This window comes from Pleuronectes platessa, chromosome 18 (assembly GCF_947347685.1).
Source record: "Pleuronectes platessa chromosome 18, fPlePla1.1, whole genome shotgun sequence".
NCBI lineage: Eukaryota > Metazoa > Chordata > Actinopteri > Pleuronectiformes > Pleuronectidae > Pleuronectes > Pleuronectes platessa.
Window position 1 is genome coordinate 2,954,514 of NC_070643.1, and position 17,941 is coordinate 2,972,454.

The following is a 17,941-nucleotide window of genomic DNA, read 5'->3' on the forward strand; positions in this document are numbered from 1 at the left end:
GGGATCCTCCATGCTTGATTTGTTGTGAGGGGGTGGTGGGGGCGGGAAAGACGCGTCTTTGCAATCGGCACGTTCGGAACGACAGAGTGGGAGGGGTCGCGGTTGCGCTCACAGTCTCCCAAGGCAAACGCAGACGCTTGAGGCGAAACTGACCATTTTAACGCATATATCGATATAAACGATATTGTCAAATCTTGTATCCCCGTGGAAATTATATCGATATATCCTACATAGCCGATATATCCTGCAGCCCTATGGTGTACAGAGCCGAAAGGATGAAAATTGTGTCAATGTCCAAATATTTATGGACCTAACTGTATATGTCAATTGACGGGAAAACCAAATCAGATAATTAAGCCTGCCCCTCTGTATCCCATACCAGTTGCTGAACGACCATTTGAGCATCTGATCATTGACTGCGTTGGTGATCAGCTGATGAACAGCCTACTTCAGTTAAATTGTTGTTTTCAATAAATTGCCTGCTCACAACTTTTTGGCTCTTGTTCCCATTTCTTCTTTTTGCATTTTGAAACTCTACTTAGAACCTTCCTAAGATTCAAAAGTGCAAAATGCAAATTCATGAAATTTTTTAACTGGTCTTAAGATTTTGATCAGGAGTGTATATTGTTGAACTGAGAAGCTAAATATTGTACATTGAAAATATAAAGTTGTATAACTGATTTTCTTTGTGTATATTTATGCTCGTACATTCAGCCGTTTACAGAAATTATAAAAATAATAAACATGACCCTTGTAAGTCTGGTTTTTGGAAGATGTCAGGGTGGTAGATCTTGGTTTGGGGTTGGGATTAAAAAATTATCTAATGCTTGAAAAGGTTGGTGACCACTGCAATAGACCATCTTCATCCCCTGTGGGGGCCAGTTTCTTCTTTGTTAAAAAGAAATATGGCTCCCTGCGACCCTGTATTGACCTTCGAGCCCTCAACAATCTCACCGTTAAAAATAAGTATCCACATCCCCTGATTGATTCAGCATTTGGTCCCCTGCATGAAGCCTGCATCTAGGCGGGCGATGAGTGGAAAATGGCCTTCAATACCCCCCTGGGATACTTTGAGATCCGGGTGATGCCGTTCAGCCTCACAAATGCCCTTGTTGTTTTCCAAAATTTTGTAAATGTTGTTCTCCGTGATATGCTTAATCAATTTGTGTTTGTGTATTAAGATGATATCCTCATCTTCTCCAGGAGTTTGCAAGACCATAAACAACAGGTCAGGTTGGTGCTTAATAAACAACCTGTTCTCCAACAGGTTGTTTATTAAGGCAGAGAAATGCTCTTTCCACACACCGTCTGTCACTTTTCCCAGCTACATCGTGGAGAGGGGTCAAGTAAGGGAAGACCCCACCAAAGTGAAGAATGTGATGGAATTGACTCATCGTCTATCTCCAGATGAACAGAATTATGATGTAGTTAAGCAGGAGCTACTGGTGGTGGTACTTCCATTCATAGTGTGAACTGATCACAAGAACCTGGCTTATCTTCAGTCAGCTTGTCCTCCGGTTATCACTTCCATCCAACAGGCAGACCAAGCGGGCCAACCAGGATTTGGAAGCGTGTTACGCTGTGTAACTGCCCGACATCCCTTATCCTGGAGTTTCCATCTAGCTTGGGTTGAATATGCCCATAATCCCCTCACCAGCTCTTCCACAGGTATGACTCCGTTCAACATTATATATGGATTCCAACCCCCTTTGTTTCCCTCTCAGGAGGAGGACGTGGCTGTCCCCTCAGTTCAGTCCCACCTAGGGTGACATTGGTCCGCACAGCCACCAGGAATGGGAGGATGGCCAACCGCAGATGCATCCCCGTTCCCACATACATGCAAGGACAAAAGGTATGGCTGAAATACACATCACTGTCAGCTAAAACTAGTTACTAGACTAGGGTCTAGTAAACTGACCAACACATTCAACAATGATATGGCTCACCAACAGCAGGGAGAGGGTGCATATGGGAGGAGGCACTATCTGGTTTGGTTTACCCATAACTTGGTAAGTGCTGCAAGTCTTACAGAAACTCATCACATCAGGTTTCATTCCTGACCAGAATAAATGCTTCAGGATCTGGTCATATGTCCTAGTGACACCTAGATGACCAGACAATGGATGTCCATGGGCTAATGCTAGCACTTGCTGCAAACAAACACCAGGAATAACTATCTGGTAAACTGTGTCCCAGTCCACACCTGAATCAACTGCTGCCTGACCAGACTGTGCAACACACTTGTGCATCAAAACATCAGATGAGCCTCACAGTGACACTGCAGGAGCAGTAATTGAGTGTCAATTCTTTTGGGTCTGTTGAGGTACTGTCCACTGACCAACTAACAGGAGGAGACTTGTCTTCGGACAAAACAGAAACAAAGAGCAATCCAATGAAGTCAACATCCTGAGCCATTTTACGGGCCTGGGCTCTTGTCAGAAAGCTAACGTCTGCATCATAGACGATGTGTCCCTGTCATGTGCTTTTGACATCCTTTGGATCGAGAGTCTGTGCAGAAGTGATCTTGGAGTGGAGCAGTGGTATCAACCAGTGGCAGCTTGTGATAAAATGTATTGGGGGGGGCATTGCTGGGGGTGTGGGGGTGCCTATTGGGGGAAAAAAATTGAATCCAGAGTCTAATAAAACAACCTCACACAATATTTCAATCCTGCGGCCTTCTTCGAACTGCTCAGCAATGCTAAGCCTGCCGCAAAATGTGTCTAAATGACTGTGGCAACAAGCCGTTTGCATTTTTCAGAGAGATTATTAGGTCTCATACTCACAGCAAACCGGTTAAGCAATAAAATACATCACTTATAACACATCCAGCTAGCCACCTCTGTTTCTCATAATAAGAGCAGGTGAAGCTCCGGGTTTAAGCTCATCCCTGATCACCTGCTGCTGATTCTGTAAATCTGATTGATCCGGATCAAGTTACGTTTTTTCTTAAGGCCAATTTATGCTTCTCCGTTTTGACGGACACGGACCGATAGGACCGCCTTCTTTGCCGTGGAACGCCTTCTCCGGGCTCCGCGGAGAGCTTTTCGTGCAGCTCTGATTTTTCTAACTACATGTCGGCATGGCGGAGAGCCTACGGATAGCCATTGGCTGTGATTGGTCCGCTAACGACAGTATTTCGGAACGACATCATTTCCGGACCTCAAACTTCCTGTCTCATTTCCTATATCACAATAAACCCAAACACAACTACGATTCTACGATTAATGTGACAAGTGTGTTAAGCCAGCGGAGTTGTCCGGCTGACGGTGGCTGGTTAGAGCCCTGACGGCATGTGTGTACGGTCACATACGGTTATAACGAACTTTCATAACCGCGCTAGCGTCCTAGCCACCATGCTAACTGCGGTGGTAACAGCGCAAAAACCTGCTGTCACGACTTTAATTCCACGGCTATCATGACACTGTTTCTCAAACACCGACAGGTTAGAAGCAAACACTTGGTAGTAGTTAGTATCGGGAGTCCCTGCTGACTGTGTGTGGAAGCTGGGGGGGGGGAGCTAGCTGCCTCCGTGTAGCTTCAAGCTGCTGAATTAGCAACGCAGTTCGGAAAAAACTAAATCGGGGAACCGTCAGCAACAGAGAACTATAAATCAAAAAGTGTCCGTCCGATCCGTCCGTCCGTCCGTCCTTAACGGACTCAGAGAAGCATACATTGGCCTTTAGAGTGAGCCTCTGAATTCGCTGCAGCTCCACCTGAAATGGCCGTATCTTTGTAACTTTTTGGAGTCAGCATAAATTATTTAATTTAAAGGTAATGGCTAAGTGTTGTCTAGGTTATAATCAATGCTGCTACACTCATGTGGCTCCAAAAAAAATCTTTAATCAATACATGTTGGCTCCTTAGACAGCTTTGGATGCATAACATTTATTATGTTCTGATTATATACATTATAAACAAATTACAATAAATAATTCACTATAAGAATAAAAACTAATTTAGTTGATAATAAATTTGATCTCAGCAAATCAATGGTAGTTGTATAAGTGCTTGTGCTTATAAAAATCTCAATTCATGAATCTCTATATGAGGAAGCTGGTGTGTGTATTTTGGCAGGCAGTAGACACACCCAGTGTTTGTGTGTAAAGGCATGGAGAGACACTCCCACTACAGACTCAGTCTGTCAGTCCTTAGAAAACAGAGCAGCAGTGTGTTCCCTTTCCTCTCACCCTCCTCTCTCCTCAACAGGGATCCTCACTCGTCCTCAGAGCCTTATAGCAGCGGCAGACATGGTGCTCCACCACAAAGAGTTCACAAGTGCAGGCAAGGCAACCGGGCTGCAAATTTGGAGGATCGAAAACCTAGAGCTGGTCCCTGTGTCCGAGAGCTTACATGGAAACTTTTACACCGGAGATGCTTATGTGATTCTCAGCACTGTTGCACAGAGAAACAGCTTCTCCTACAACCTGCACTACTGGCTGGGTAAGTGTCCCTGGACCTTCTCTTCTGGGTCCACTTCTTTTTCCATCTTTTTTTCCAGAGGTGAAATGAGTGACACTCAGACCTAAAAGCGTTTAAGGCCATTTGAATGCAATGGGAGCAAGTGGTTTGGAAAAAGTCCTCCAGGTTGAGAGAGACAGTGGCTTCCTCAGACTAATCCAAAGAAATGCAACATGGAGATAGTGTGACTAAGAAGAAATGATCGTCATGCAGTCCTGCTGGAGTGTATCTTCAGTGACTCGGGTTGAAATTTCTACCAAGAAGTGATGTTTGCAGCTAAGGCAAACTTTGGTGTCTGCTTTTCCAGTTTGACTGCACCCTCACTGATCCTTGGGATGCAGTCAGGGTGACACAACAACACACTGACAAGTGTCCTGTGAGCTGTTTTTACAGTTAGCTTACTTTGAAAGCAAATCAGCTCCGGGTCCGTGTGTTAGAACAAGTGCAGACTGTTTGTACTGTGTTACTCTCAGTGGAAAAGTACTCACCTCAGTTATTTGCATTACAAAACAAAAAAGGACTTCTTGTATAAAGATCATGCACATGTGATACAATTTTATTTGTTTTCACTAGAGCTGTGAAAAATAACGCGTTAACGCGTTATGATTAAATTACAGGATTAATTCGTTTTTTTTTTTTAACGCATTTAACGCATGCGCAGAAGGACCTTCCAATTCCGCCGCCTCTGCACTAGTCGCCGCTCTAATGCAGTCAGACGGCAGCTGCCATTCAAACAAACAAACAACATGGATAATTCTGATGAACCTGAGGACCTTCTGGACGGGAAGATCGTGTTCCAAAAAAACAAAGATCGAACATTCAGTAAAACCAAGGTGATATGCACACTCTGCGAGAAGACGTTATCGTTTCACCGTAGCAATACCCGCCTAACCACCGCAACGCGAAGCATGTGTTGCGGCGAGGGGCGTTCAAGTGGAATGCGCCAAACCAGACTCACTCGCCGGACACATTGTGCAAAAGAAGCGGTCAGCTTTACTGTCAGAGAATTTGAACAAGTTAGTTTGCCTCACCAACTGGCTAAAGACTGAGTAGCTAAGAGGGCCTTTAGAGGCATTAGATTGTATCATGGTGTGGTTAATGGTTGTGTGACAAAAAATATAAAAAATGTCAACCATCCTATGGCTAAGAAGCTCAAATAATTTCTGTTTAATTTAAAAAAAAAAGTTTTATTCAACCACACAATGGCTAAGGAACCCGAATTCTGTTTAGGATGAAGATTATATTAATGTTCCATATGGAAAAGCAATGATAACTGCTGAAGAACTGCTGAGTTGCAGCACAAAAGAAAAGTTAAATGTCATAAATCTTGTTTTCACAAAAATATTCCGAAAAAATCGGTAATGTGATTAATCATGATTAATCCATAGAAACCTGTGATTAATTTGATTAAAAATTTTAATCATTTCACAGCCCTAGTTTTCACCTCTGGGAGAATAACATCAATACAGCCAAGATGTTCACTTGCTCTTGTCTTCAGTCTAAGAACCCATCAGCATCAATCAATAACCATCATGCAAATGGAAATGCACCCTTGCTTCCTGTGTGAAGTCCCACAGGAAGACCAAACACTTTGCCCACAGCTGGTGTAAATGCATAGTGACTGAGAAAAAGCGGAACTGTGCTGAAACAGCAGTCACCCACAACCCACTAGCATCGTGGGCAATAGTTTCTGCATCATCATTTCTCCATTTGTCTCATAAAACTTCAGATGAGGGAATTTCACACAACATATTATTCACAATTATAAAGATGCATTCATTAAATCAAGTAATTTAAAGCTAGTTATTTTAAATGTATTTTATACTCTTTAGTTGATAGAATATGATCCCTAAGATACTTCTCGAAAGGAGATAAAAAAGAGGTATCCCTCAGCTTTACAATGACCACTGTAAACACACCCATCCCATCCTACCCCAGTCTCAACATCTCAAATTGATAACACTAAGTTGGAAAATTAAATATAATAGTCATTGAGAATTCTTGAGTTTTTCCCTTGAGCAGGAATATTATATTCACAGCACCAGTGTGTATGGGATTTAGTGAAATCCATTGGTGAGGTAGCCGATTGCAACTATCTGAATACCTCACTCTCCCCATTAGTCTATGCCTTCAAATCTACGGTGGCCTGCAGGGGCAATTAAAAGGTAACTGTCTAAATCTTACACACTGATCTTTTAAAATTATGTTTTCTAGATTCATTTAGTTTTTTAATGGAAGTCTAATTGTGTCTGCAGCCTCTGACATGAATTAAGCCTTATAGGTTGTGTGTAAGATTCAGGTGAAAGCCATGTTTTTTCCAGTAGGCCAAACTGGACAAACTAAAAACCTTTTGAATTTTTATTACAATTGGAAGCTACCACAGGTTTCTCATGTTTGGAAGGGGAGGGTGAGGTGAGGGGGAATCAGCTGCAACATACAAGTTCAAACTCAATTCTACACACTGAATCTTTAACTCAGGTTTTCCAGGTACCAGAGAACTGTCTCACTGTTAACCAGATAGGTCACCTTAGTAACATATGCTACCTGACTAACCTCCCCCCAACTTCAGAAGATTCGCATTAAAATCTGCCTGATGACTGACTAAATCTGATCAATGGAAAAACCGCATCATCATTCCTATGAAAAAAGTTAACAATATTTTGCAACATATATCTTTTATGGATAAGTTGAATGGATTCCATGTGTCCACTAACAAACTGAGAGAGAGTTTATCATACTCATAAAGACAGATAATTGGAAATTAAGTAATTTTGGCATATCATTTAATACTTTATCTTAGTTTTTTTCCAATATGTTAATATTCTGAATGAAGCCTTTTGGGTACACATGCAGCCATTTACCACCCATCACAATGCCCCATCCCCATGTATGTTTTTCTTATTGACTAGAAAATAGACACAGCATAGTATTTGGTGTTTTTTGGCGGTGGTGGTAGGTTTTTAAGCTTTGGACTGAATCTGATGCTGCATGGTCAGCACATAGCTCCATAACGTCTTTGTGTTTAAGGAAGTTACTAAGTACAGTGGTAACCAAAATATTGAGACATATTTGTTTGCGTTTGCATTTCTGGTTTTGTCACGCGGACAATGTTCCTGTTATTTCACTCCCATATGACAGTGCAGCTTTGTCAAACCCTGTTCGGTTTCTCAATTAAAGTGTGTGACCAATTAATCTGTTAACACTGCTTGAACACCAGCTGTTTTTATTCCTACCAAAAGTAACAAAGTTTTGTGTCTTGTCTCCAAAAAATACAAGAAATAAGGTCACTGCACAAGCTCAAGATCAGCTTCTCATATACACTGCATCTCAAGCGGAATCTGATTATTGTCCTCAGTTTCTGAGTGAGCCTGTGTTTGGTCTTTAAAGGAAAGGAGTGCAGTCAGGATGAGAGCGCCGCTGCAGCCATCTTCACTGTGCAGCTGGACGACTACCTGGGTGGAAAGGCGGTGCAGTACAGAGAACTGCAGGGTGTTGAATCCACGGCCTTCACCAGCTACTTCAAGGGAGGAATCACTTACCAAGTATGGATCCAATTTATTCTTAAAATCGTGTTAACTGAGAAGTGTGTTTAGCTGTGACTGAACCTTTTTACCTATAAGGCTAATGCCCCACTTGAACAGATACAATGTTCATTGCATTCCATATTACAAGTTTCAGGGTACACACTTAACCTTTTTATGGCAATCCGTCCATTGCATCTGAAATGCTCCAAGATTCGTGTCTGATGGTGTTGTTAAAGGAAAGGTCATCGGATTGCCATCACATCAGGAATACTTATTTTTCATTCTCACACAAAATGTGGCAGTCTAGACATTAGTTACTGAGAAATTTTCCTCATGATCAAAGTTTGTGTAAAACAGCACAGATTCAGATCTTGACAACTTAAGTGGGACTGTATTTTATTCCACAACTATTGAGGGACTGAACATACTCATGAAGACATGAAAAATCCTTAGCTTACCTTTCTGACTAGATGCAGTATGCAGCCTGTTGGCTGCACAAGTATAAGCAAGTTCAAGGGTTTGTCAGTCCTCCACTCTGATCTCTCAAAAAACATAAAACGGATCACAAACATTCACTACACCTTCAGGATAAATAGCTAAAGTTTGGGGTTCGCCCAAATTCTACTATACTTCCATTATCAGATTCAAATTTAAGTTTGTCCTTTGGTTGATGACAACCTGCTAAATAAATTTTCATTCCCATCAGTGCCTGCTGTAATCTGTGTTTAGCACCAATAAGCAAATATTAGGATGCTGAGCAAGTTTAAGCAGAATCATTAAGTTCATAGATCACCACAAATTAATAACTATCTTCATCTTAAATGCAAAAATCCTTAACATTATGTTTATTAAAGTTTGAATCAAGGTTGAAGCAAAGCTTTTCCCCTCCATTAATCCCATTACAGTATCATACTTGACTAGAGGGAACACTGACTCATGGGCAATGAGGGGAAGTTGGAGTCTAAGTGTCTGGGAGAAACTGAAAGCATTTTGTTTTTTCTTCCCCTCAGACAGGAGGTGTTGCCTCAGGATTCCACCATGTGGTCACCAATGACCTTTCAGCTCAGAGACTCCTCCACATCAAGGGCCGGCGCGTGGTCAGGGCCACCCAGGTCCCCTTCAGCTGGGCCAGCTTTAATAGTGGAGACTGCTTCATTGTTGACCTTGGAAATGTCAGGACACAGTGTTAAATATAAAATTGTAACATGTTTGCATGTTTGTTGATCTAAATGATTTTTAGTTAATGTTAATGTTTGTAGCGATTCCCTGTCTACCTGTGCACTTATATCCCTTTAGAAGATATATCAATGGTGTGGGTCCAAGTGTAACCACTTTGAAAGACTGAAGGCAGTACAAGTGGCCAGAGGAATCCGTGACAACGAGAGAAATGGCCGCCCGGAAGTGGTGGTCATAGAAGAGGGAAGTGAACCGTCCACATTAACTGATGTGAGTCTAATTTCACTCTGTCGTAAGTTCAGAGACAGGACTGTGAATATTCGAAGTGAAAGGTATTGACCTCAGCCACATCTCAGGCTTCCTCAGCAGATTGAGTTCTGTTCGACCGAAATACTCTTAAAAGGTTCATTTAAGCTTTTGTTAACTCAATCCAATGAGGAGCACCATCAGATCTGGAAGATGCTAAATGTTAGTTTTCGAAAAACCAGAGAGACGACCCAAAGGACCATGCTCTGTTCCTAAGCTAAAATGTAACAATGTCTTTAGCAAAAACTCTGAAGCGGCTGGTCGAACTAAACATGTAAAAATACATTAACCAGTGTCGAAATAGTTTTTAGAATAACCAGTGTGGTATTAGATACTGTTGTTTGGTTGCATAATATATATTTTTTTACATTTCTACTTCTGTATAGATTAAGTACAAATGTGTGTGTTCATATTTCTTTAGACTTCAATGACAGCAAGGCTCACCCTACAGCCTACGGTTCCCTGCCTCAAGTCCTAAGCTAGGCTAACCACATCCTGAATTTCAAATGCAGCTCATAGAAGTTGTCTCAATCTTTATTTTTCTTTTAAGCATCCTTTAAATCCTACCTTATCTTATGCCATTCACAACAAACTGGCGAGTGACGGCTGACTCTGTTTTTACAAATCAGCACTCTGGTGAATTTCTTTATTAACCAAATATTTTCCATTTGGCATTGTGGTGTACTTCATAGTGACCACTGCTGTAATATATTCTGTGTCAATGTATTTAACAGGTTATCTTAGATGGATTAATGTCTTATGATAACAACAGGTCCTTGGAGTCAAGCCAGAGCTGGCAGAGGGAGATGATGATGATGTGGCTGACATGTCCAACAGGAAAATGGCTAAACTTTACATGGTATAAAGTACACACACACACACACACACACACACACACACACACATTTAACTAAAGAGGCACAACAATCTTCTTTAATAATTACACTTCCTACATTTAACAGGTAATATAAAGTGAGTCATCCTATCAAGTCAAATGAAAACCTATAAACCATTGTTTGCTCCGACTATTCATAGATGTCATTCAGATCACTCATATATGCCTCTCAACATCAAATGTTGTGGAGATGTCAGATGTTTTTACAGGTGGTTCTCGAATGAGCACACTGTCGTGTTTGTCAGATATCAGATGCATCAGGATCCATGAAAGTTACAGCTGTGAGAGAGGAAAACCCATTTGACCAGAGTGACTTGCTATCAGATGAATGCTTCATCCTGGATCATGGCAAAAACAAGATGATATTTGTATGGAAAGGTGATCGGACATTTTCACTCTCTCCTTCCCTTTGAATGGCTTGTTGTCCTTGTGACTGCAGATTGGCTGTTTGGGTTTGTCATGTCCACAATGATCTCACCTCATGTATCTCCACAGGGCATAACGCCAACCCCAGTGAAAGAAAAGAGGCCATGAAAACAGCTGAGGGCTTCATCAAACAGATGGGCTACCCCGCAAACACACAGGTTCACTTATCTACTGTATTTCTATTATTTCACCATGTTTCCTTTTGTGAAATTTACAGCCGATCTATTATTAAAAGTGTCGCTGCTGATGGTCCTACAGATCCAGGTGCTGCCAGAGGGAGGTGAGACTCCCCTGTTCAAGCAGTTCTTCCTGGTTTGGAAGGACAAAGATCAAAGTGAGGGTTTCGGGAAGGTGTCTGTCAAGGAAAGAATCGCAAAGATCCAGCAGGTGGCGTTTGATGCATCTAAGCTCCACGAGTCCCACCAAATGGCAGCCAAGTACAACATGGTGGATAATGGGAGTGGAGACACACAGGTCAGAACCGTGCCAACGCTGTGTGGTTGACGTTGCTACATTTAATGACATTCTGGTGAATAGATAGCAGGATAGAGTGATCGTCCTGAACCTGAAAGTGCTGCTTATAGATGCACTGTATGAATGTGTGTGTGAATGGGTGAATGGCATGGTACTGTATAGTGCTTTGAGTGGTCATCAAGACTAAGCTTTTATAAATATGGACCATTTACCATCTATGACTTGCAGTCATGACTGACACAAGGCTCTCTGTGTCGAGGGTTCAGAGCAGCTACTGCTGCAAGGACTTTATTGAATTACAATAATTTTTGCGCATGATTGTGCCCAATTGACTCAAAAGTGCAGCCCTTCGGCAAGTTTTTATCAAAATATATGAAAATCATTGGGCATATGTCTCATGCCAAGACTGGATTAAGTGGTCATTTTTGGCAATTCACACAAATTTTTTCAGCGGGCGTGTACTGGTGAGGCATCCTATTTCAATGTTTCTGCGTGCAACAGGTCGTTGTTCGACCCGTTGCACGCAGACAAATTTCTATTAAGTACCTTAAATCAAACAGAAAGTTGCCCATTTTATTTCTAATGTACAATTCCTGCTTGGTTTTGGCTATTTGCTGGTATTCTACTTACATGAACTCCTCCTACAGAATAATATTATCAACTTAGTGCAATCAAAAGACATTGAAGATGTAAGTGGGATAATGTTGAAGTTTAATTAGTGAAATTTGTGCGAATCTTATGTTTTCCTTCAACAGAATGTCAATGGTCATATTAAGATGAAAGAGGAAGTCCCACTAATTTGACCATACAAACATCCAATCTTTACATGTAAACATGAACTGGTTTAACCACAATTACTGTAAATGACAACATTTTACATATCATAGCACCACCCGTAGGAACAGGATGCACACCTCAACAGGATGTGAAATTGAACTCCTTTATGCACTGTGTAAACACATAACGGTATACCAAGACAGGTAAACCAACCTACACTACACTGAAGCTACACCACAGCCTGACACGTGCAGACTGCGAGGGCCAGACCAACGCTGCTTGCAGCTTTAATTTATTAAGGTGTTGCTCTGAAGAATATGTCTAATATTTACTATTTTGGACTAAGTCACTCTCCTTAGAGCTCTGTTTTTTTCTCCACTGCAGGTTGATTAATCCTGTACAGAGTGTATCCCATCTCTTGACTTATGTCAGCTGGGATGGGCTCTCAAATATGCGCTGATAAGCACTTTAGATCAGAGGTCTTCAACAGGAGGTACTAGAGGGGGGTCTCGAAATATTTGGTTGATTAGACAATTTGTTATATTTTTTATAATTTTTTTTTTTTTTTTTAACCAATTTTTTTCCCACAACTTTAAATGTCTTTAAATACACATTAACATGCATCCTACATATTGAGAGGCTTATTTGACCCTCTGCCTGACAACCTCCATCCGTCCAAGGTTAGATAAGTTGTGTGAAACCCATCAGGGTCCGACTTCTCACTAATGTGGGAGTATGTGTGCCATCCACAAATGGCTTGAGGATTCACTGTCTCTTCTACATGTATAATTAAAATAAAAACATGAATATATGAACCTGTGTTATATTTGAATAGCTTAGTATTGAATGCACAATAACAGGGTAGCTATGTGTATATATGGCACTAGGCCCAGTTTAATATAAAACAAATGTTTACACAATATATATAGTAGTGGGTCCCTGCTCCATCTATCCACAAGTTTGGGGGTCCTTGGCCTGAAAAACGTTGAAGACCCCTGCTTTAGATGATGGATGGATGGAAACCCTAGTCTGTTTAACTGATTATATCTCAGTGTCTGTGAGGTCAGCAGTACCTGAAGACTAGCTTGAAGAACATCTAGCCTCAGAGATAAGTACATTGCATCTTCCAACAACAATCTAATAGTTTAGTGTTTTATGTCTTTATGTGAAATGACCAGGTGACTACCACGACAAAATTTGACGTTATGCTTAATTTGTGCTTTTTGTTTCTTGCAGATCTGGAGGGTGGAGAGCAGTGGCAGAGTCCCAGTTGACCCACAGAGCTACGGACAGTTCTACGGTGGAGACTGTTACATCCTCCTGTACACTTACGGGAAGAGGCAGATCATCTACACCTGGTACAACACCACCAGATAAATACTGAGCTGGTTTGGTCAGAGTGAGATGTGATTGACACTCTAATGCTCAGCTCCTGCTTTCATATTGGTTCATCTGTCCTGTTTACACAACCTATTTGATAGGTTCTGACTTTTCTAATAGCACGGCTAAAAGCTTCACAAAGCAGAACCTTTATAATAATACATCTTGTTAGAAAAAGGTGTCGCTATCAGTGAGAAACCCAGAGAGAATTATCATAAAGTTTGCAATTTTTTATCATTTTTTGTTTGTTTTAATCTTAAATAGTTGTTTTAACAAAACATTAACAAATTACTGGAGCCTTAAAACAGTACCACAGTTCATATATGTAATAATGCTAATGGTTTAGCAGCCAGTGTGCCTTTTTTTATATATCTGCTATTGGTCACTAACATCTGATAACGACAACTGGTAGTAGGCATTCATTGGTGTTGTAGAACATACCATAGATAATCTCCATCTTGTCCTATGTTGTAAAAAGGGACAGTGTTTAGTTTAAAAAGGAATAGAGGTAATGATGTCTGATCAACTGGGCTTTCATAGTATTCAGATTTAACTTTAGCCTCAGTGTACCCTTAAGTTCGGCCTGTATCATTGATTACATGGCCAAAACAGTTGATAATGCTAACGAGCTAAACTGTCCCTGTAACCTCTGCTAACATCTAATGGCATTTGGTAACTTAAATTGTGCAGAAGACCATCAAACGTACAAGGGATATTCACTGAACTCTCCACTGTGTTCTCTAGGTAGTCGCCATCTTCATAAGCGGTATGGTGCTGTGCATGTAGTCTACAGTGAGCCTCTCAGAGTTTTTACACCAAAAAAGCCCTGACGGCTCCTTAGGGATAATTATCTGGATTCTTCATGACAAGATACTCCTTTTACATTACAGATACTCACTTGACTCACTAATTATTTGAATTATTGATTAGTGCACTTGTAAAGTTTACTCTTGTGTGTTCTAAACATCCAGTATTAATGTCTCCTTGTGGCCTGTAGGCAGGGAGCCAGCTGCACTTTGGATGAGCTAACAGCCTCAGCGTTCCTGACTGTAGAACTGGATCGTTTACTTGGAGGGTCTGCAGTTCAGGTACAACCTGTATGAAATGAAAATGAACAGCACATGCAAAAGATGCCTGCTATCCCTTTGCTGATTAACATAACAACCCAGTATTATGAGCATATTACACTATACAAATATATGTATCTTCTTATAATAGTATAGTGTTTGTCTTGTGTACTGGGCTCACTGAGCAATAATATGTAATTAACCATCCATTGTAACTTGATAAAGTTGAAATAAGTTAGCGGTAACTTAGTAACTACTGACTTTTGATCTAGTGCAAGGAACTTCCTATCAATCTTAACTGTACTTTGGGTTGAGGGCTAATCAGCAAATATTATCATAATGATAAAGTTAACTTAAGCCAATGTTACGTTGAAAAGGAACTTTTAGTCCGAGCGTTTCTCAAGCAACGAAAAGGTTCTGGCAGACCATTGTTGTTCAACTGTGTTTCAAACACATTTTGAAGATGAGGGGAGATAGGATACATGTAGTATGAACAACCAACAGCTCAAGATGATGCCCGTGATAAACACAACCGGCTAAACATCAGCATTTCGTAATGTTGCACAATGGGTATTTGGGCAATTTTAAATATCAAAAAAATGGACTGTCACAGAGATATTTGTTTTTTTGGCTTCAGGTCAGAGTGTGCCAAGGTAAGGAGCCTCCCCATCTGCTCTGTCTCTTCAAAAACAAACCCCTCATTGTTTATAAGAATGGTACGTCCCGCCTCGGGGGCCAGGCCCCACCACCTCCAACCCGCCTTTTTCAGGTACGCCAGAATCTGGCAACCATCACCAGGATCGCTGAGGTGAGGATTTACCTTCTGTATGGACTGCATTCACCACAGGCACCTGTAATTGAATTGAATCATGCTATAATTCACGTATTCTTCAGGTTGATGCCAGAGCGACGAGTCTCAACTCGAATGACGCCTTCCTCCTGAAGATGGCTGATGGTCGGGGCTACTTATGGAAGGGCAAAGGGTCCAGTGAAGAAGAAGTAAAAGGAGCCAAGTACATAGAAAAAGAGCTCAAGTGCAGCAGCAACAGCATCATGGAAGGGAGTGAACCAGGTCATAATCCACATTTGACTTTGTCATGTATGTTGTCTGTTTACTTTCTAAGGGATGGAACTGCATGTGAACAGGTGATACACAGACATGAATACAAAATAAGCACTTATAATATGACTGGTTTAACAGACTTTGTTTCACACAACATAGTAACACCTTGACCTCACACACACACACTCACACACAGTTGTCTTCGGAGGACATTATATTGACTTACATTGATTTCCTACAGACCCTAACCTTAACCATTGCTACTACTAGCTTAACCCAAAACCTTACACTAACCTGAATCTAAACCTTAACCTCAACCTTAATGTCTTCACCTTAAAATTGTAATGATGTCATTCATGGTGAGATGATCTTTCTCCCCATGAGGAAGGGACGTCTCCATAATGTGACTGTGAGCCAATTAACGTCCCCACAACATGAGTAATACCTGAAGCACACACACAAACAGAGAGAGAGAGAGAGTTTATTTCGTTTTTGAGTCAAATTTTTACTTTAATATAACATGGAATATTTATAGTATCTTTTTCTGTCATTTCCAAAAGCTGTGTGTTTTGTCTGTTGCTCATCATCCCCTGCAGAAAATGGATCAAATCTCAGACAACATCTGAAACTGCAGCAGTCACGTTTGCAGGGATATGGCCATCGGGTTACACAGCCTCCCTTTGACTCTGACTTCTAAAATGTCACAGGATGTATTTTTCCGTTGCAGATGAATTCTGGGATGCACTAGGGGGGAAGACAGAGTACCAGACCTCAGAAAGACTAGAGAGTCAGATTATGACTCACCCTCCTCGTCTGTTTGGATGCTCCAACAAGACCGGCAGGTTCATAGTAAGTATTTGAACCACATTATTCTCTATTTACGTACAGTTATCCTCCATTTTGATGAATCTTGACTAAACTGCTTTGATTTGCTGTTTCTGCTTATCGTTATAATGGGATGTTAAATGTTTATTTTGCACACATTACAACCCACTCTTAAAAACTTAACTTATGACTTATTTCTTTAATCATCACTCTCTCGTCTAAATTACTGCTTCTTAACAGCTTATATTCTGCTAGCATGCGCCATTTCATTTGAATACCTGCAGTTCATCACAGGCACAAATCCTTATTTTCCAGTCACATGTCTTCACAACATTAAAGTTACCTGCTATACTCCTCATGTGAATCCAACTCGATCTGTGTAAGACACTACAGCAGTGTTAAATGGGATGTAGAGGGATAATATTGTAACCTGTGTCCTCGTGTTGTGTGCAGATTGACGAGGTTCCTGGAGAGTTTACACAGGATGACCTGGCTGAAGATGATGTGATGCTGCTGGACGCCTGGGATCAGGTACTCATGTTTGTAAGACATGTTGGACCAGTAATTTTGGGCAAACTGATCTCTAACATGCAGATTCCCTGTTGCAGGTGTTTGTCTGGATTGGTAAGGACGCCAACGAGGTGGAGAAGAGTGAATCTGTCAAATCTGGTGAGAAGTTGGAAGTTTATCCTTTCTTTAGAATTGCATTAGGTTTAATAGTGTTTCTGTGAGCAACAGAAATTGATCCTTCATACTTGTTTTCTTTTGGAATGAATGAATGTGTTTGTTTTAAATCTGTTTGTGAACATCATTCTGAGTCCTCCACAGTCTAAAATGTATATCATGGAAAGATATATCAGCCAAACCTGTGCACAGGATTTCTGTATAGAATTTTAATTACCTGCTACCGCCACACGGGGTCACTACTAACACGTGAAACTGTGTCTCCTCTGCAGCTAAACAGTACATTGAGACTGACCCGAGTGGCCGAGACAACCTTACTTCTGTGGTGGTGGTGAGACAAGGCCATGAGCCCCCCACCTTCACAGGGTGGTTCCTGGCCTGGGACCCGTCCCACTGGGAATCAGTCACCTGGAGTTTGAAGTCTATGACCCTTTAATGCAGATGTAGCGTTCCATCCAGAAACACTGAAATATCATCCTTTATGTAATCAGTGGGTCAAAAGCAATGAATGCAAGAATTAAAATTATCAATCTTTTATTGGCAACTGTATTAAGAAATGATTCATTGCTGTTATAATGTTTGTTGATATATGATCACACACATGAATAAAAGCCTTGCAGTGAAATTTTCAACCTTTAATGAATTTAGTGCCTGTTCTAAATGTGCCTGTTTGCCTGGCTTGTGTTAATGCTTCACGGCTACTTCTGATTTACTCCTTGTTATTTGTTAGTCCTTCTCAAACAGTTCTACAATATTCTCTCAGATCTTTTTTGTTGATGGACGTTGTGTGCAGAGCTTTTTACAATAATTTTTTTAATTAGTCATCCTACGTGGTTTACCTACATCTACCTTTTGTTAAATTTATATAATGTAGCTGAATCTGTTT

The 17,941-nt window shown here is 41.0% G+C and overlaps 1 protein-coding gene across 1 annotated transcript; it reads left to right on the plus strand.

Annotated features, from left to right (window-relative positions):
- Positions 1–4,121: 4,121 nt before the first annotated feature.
- On the plus strand, positions 4,122–17,680 carry scin (scinderin). The gene is made up of 16 exons (XM_053447491.1): positions 4,122–4,440; positions 7,846–8,000; positions 8,993–9,154; positions 9,279–9,428; positions 10,237–10,323; positions 10,605–10,737; positions 10,855–10,943; positions 11,044–11,259; positions 13,273–13,394; positions 14,414–14,504; positions 15,121–15,291; positions 15,378–15,555; positions 16,274–16,395; positions 16,825–16,902; positions 16,980–17,040; positions 17,328–17,680. Exons 1-16 carry the CDS (start codon positions 4,248–4,250, stop codon positions 17,489–17,491), a joined length of 2,172 nt encoding a protein of 723 aa, XP_053303466.1. The 5' UTR covers positions 4,122–4,247; the 3' UTR covers positions 17,492–17,680.
- The last annotated feature ends 261 nt before the right edge of the window (positions 17,681–17,941 follow it).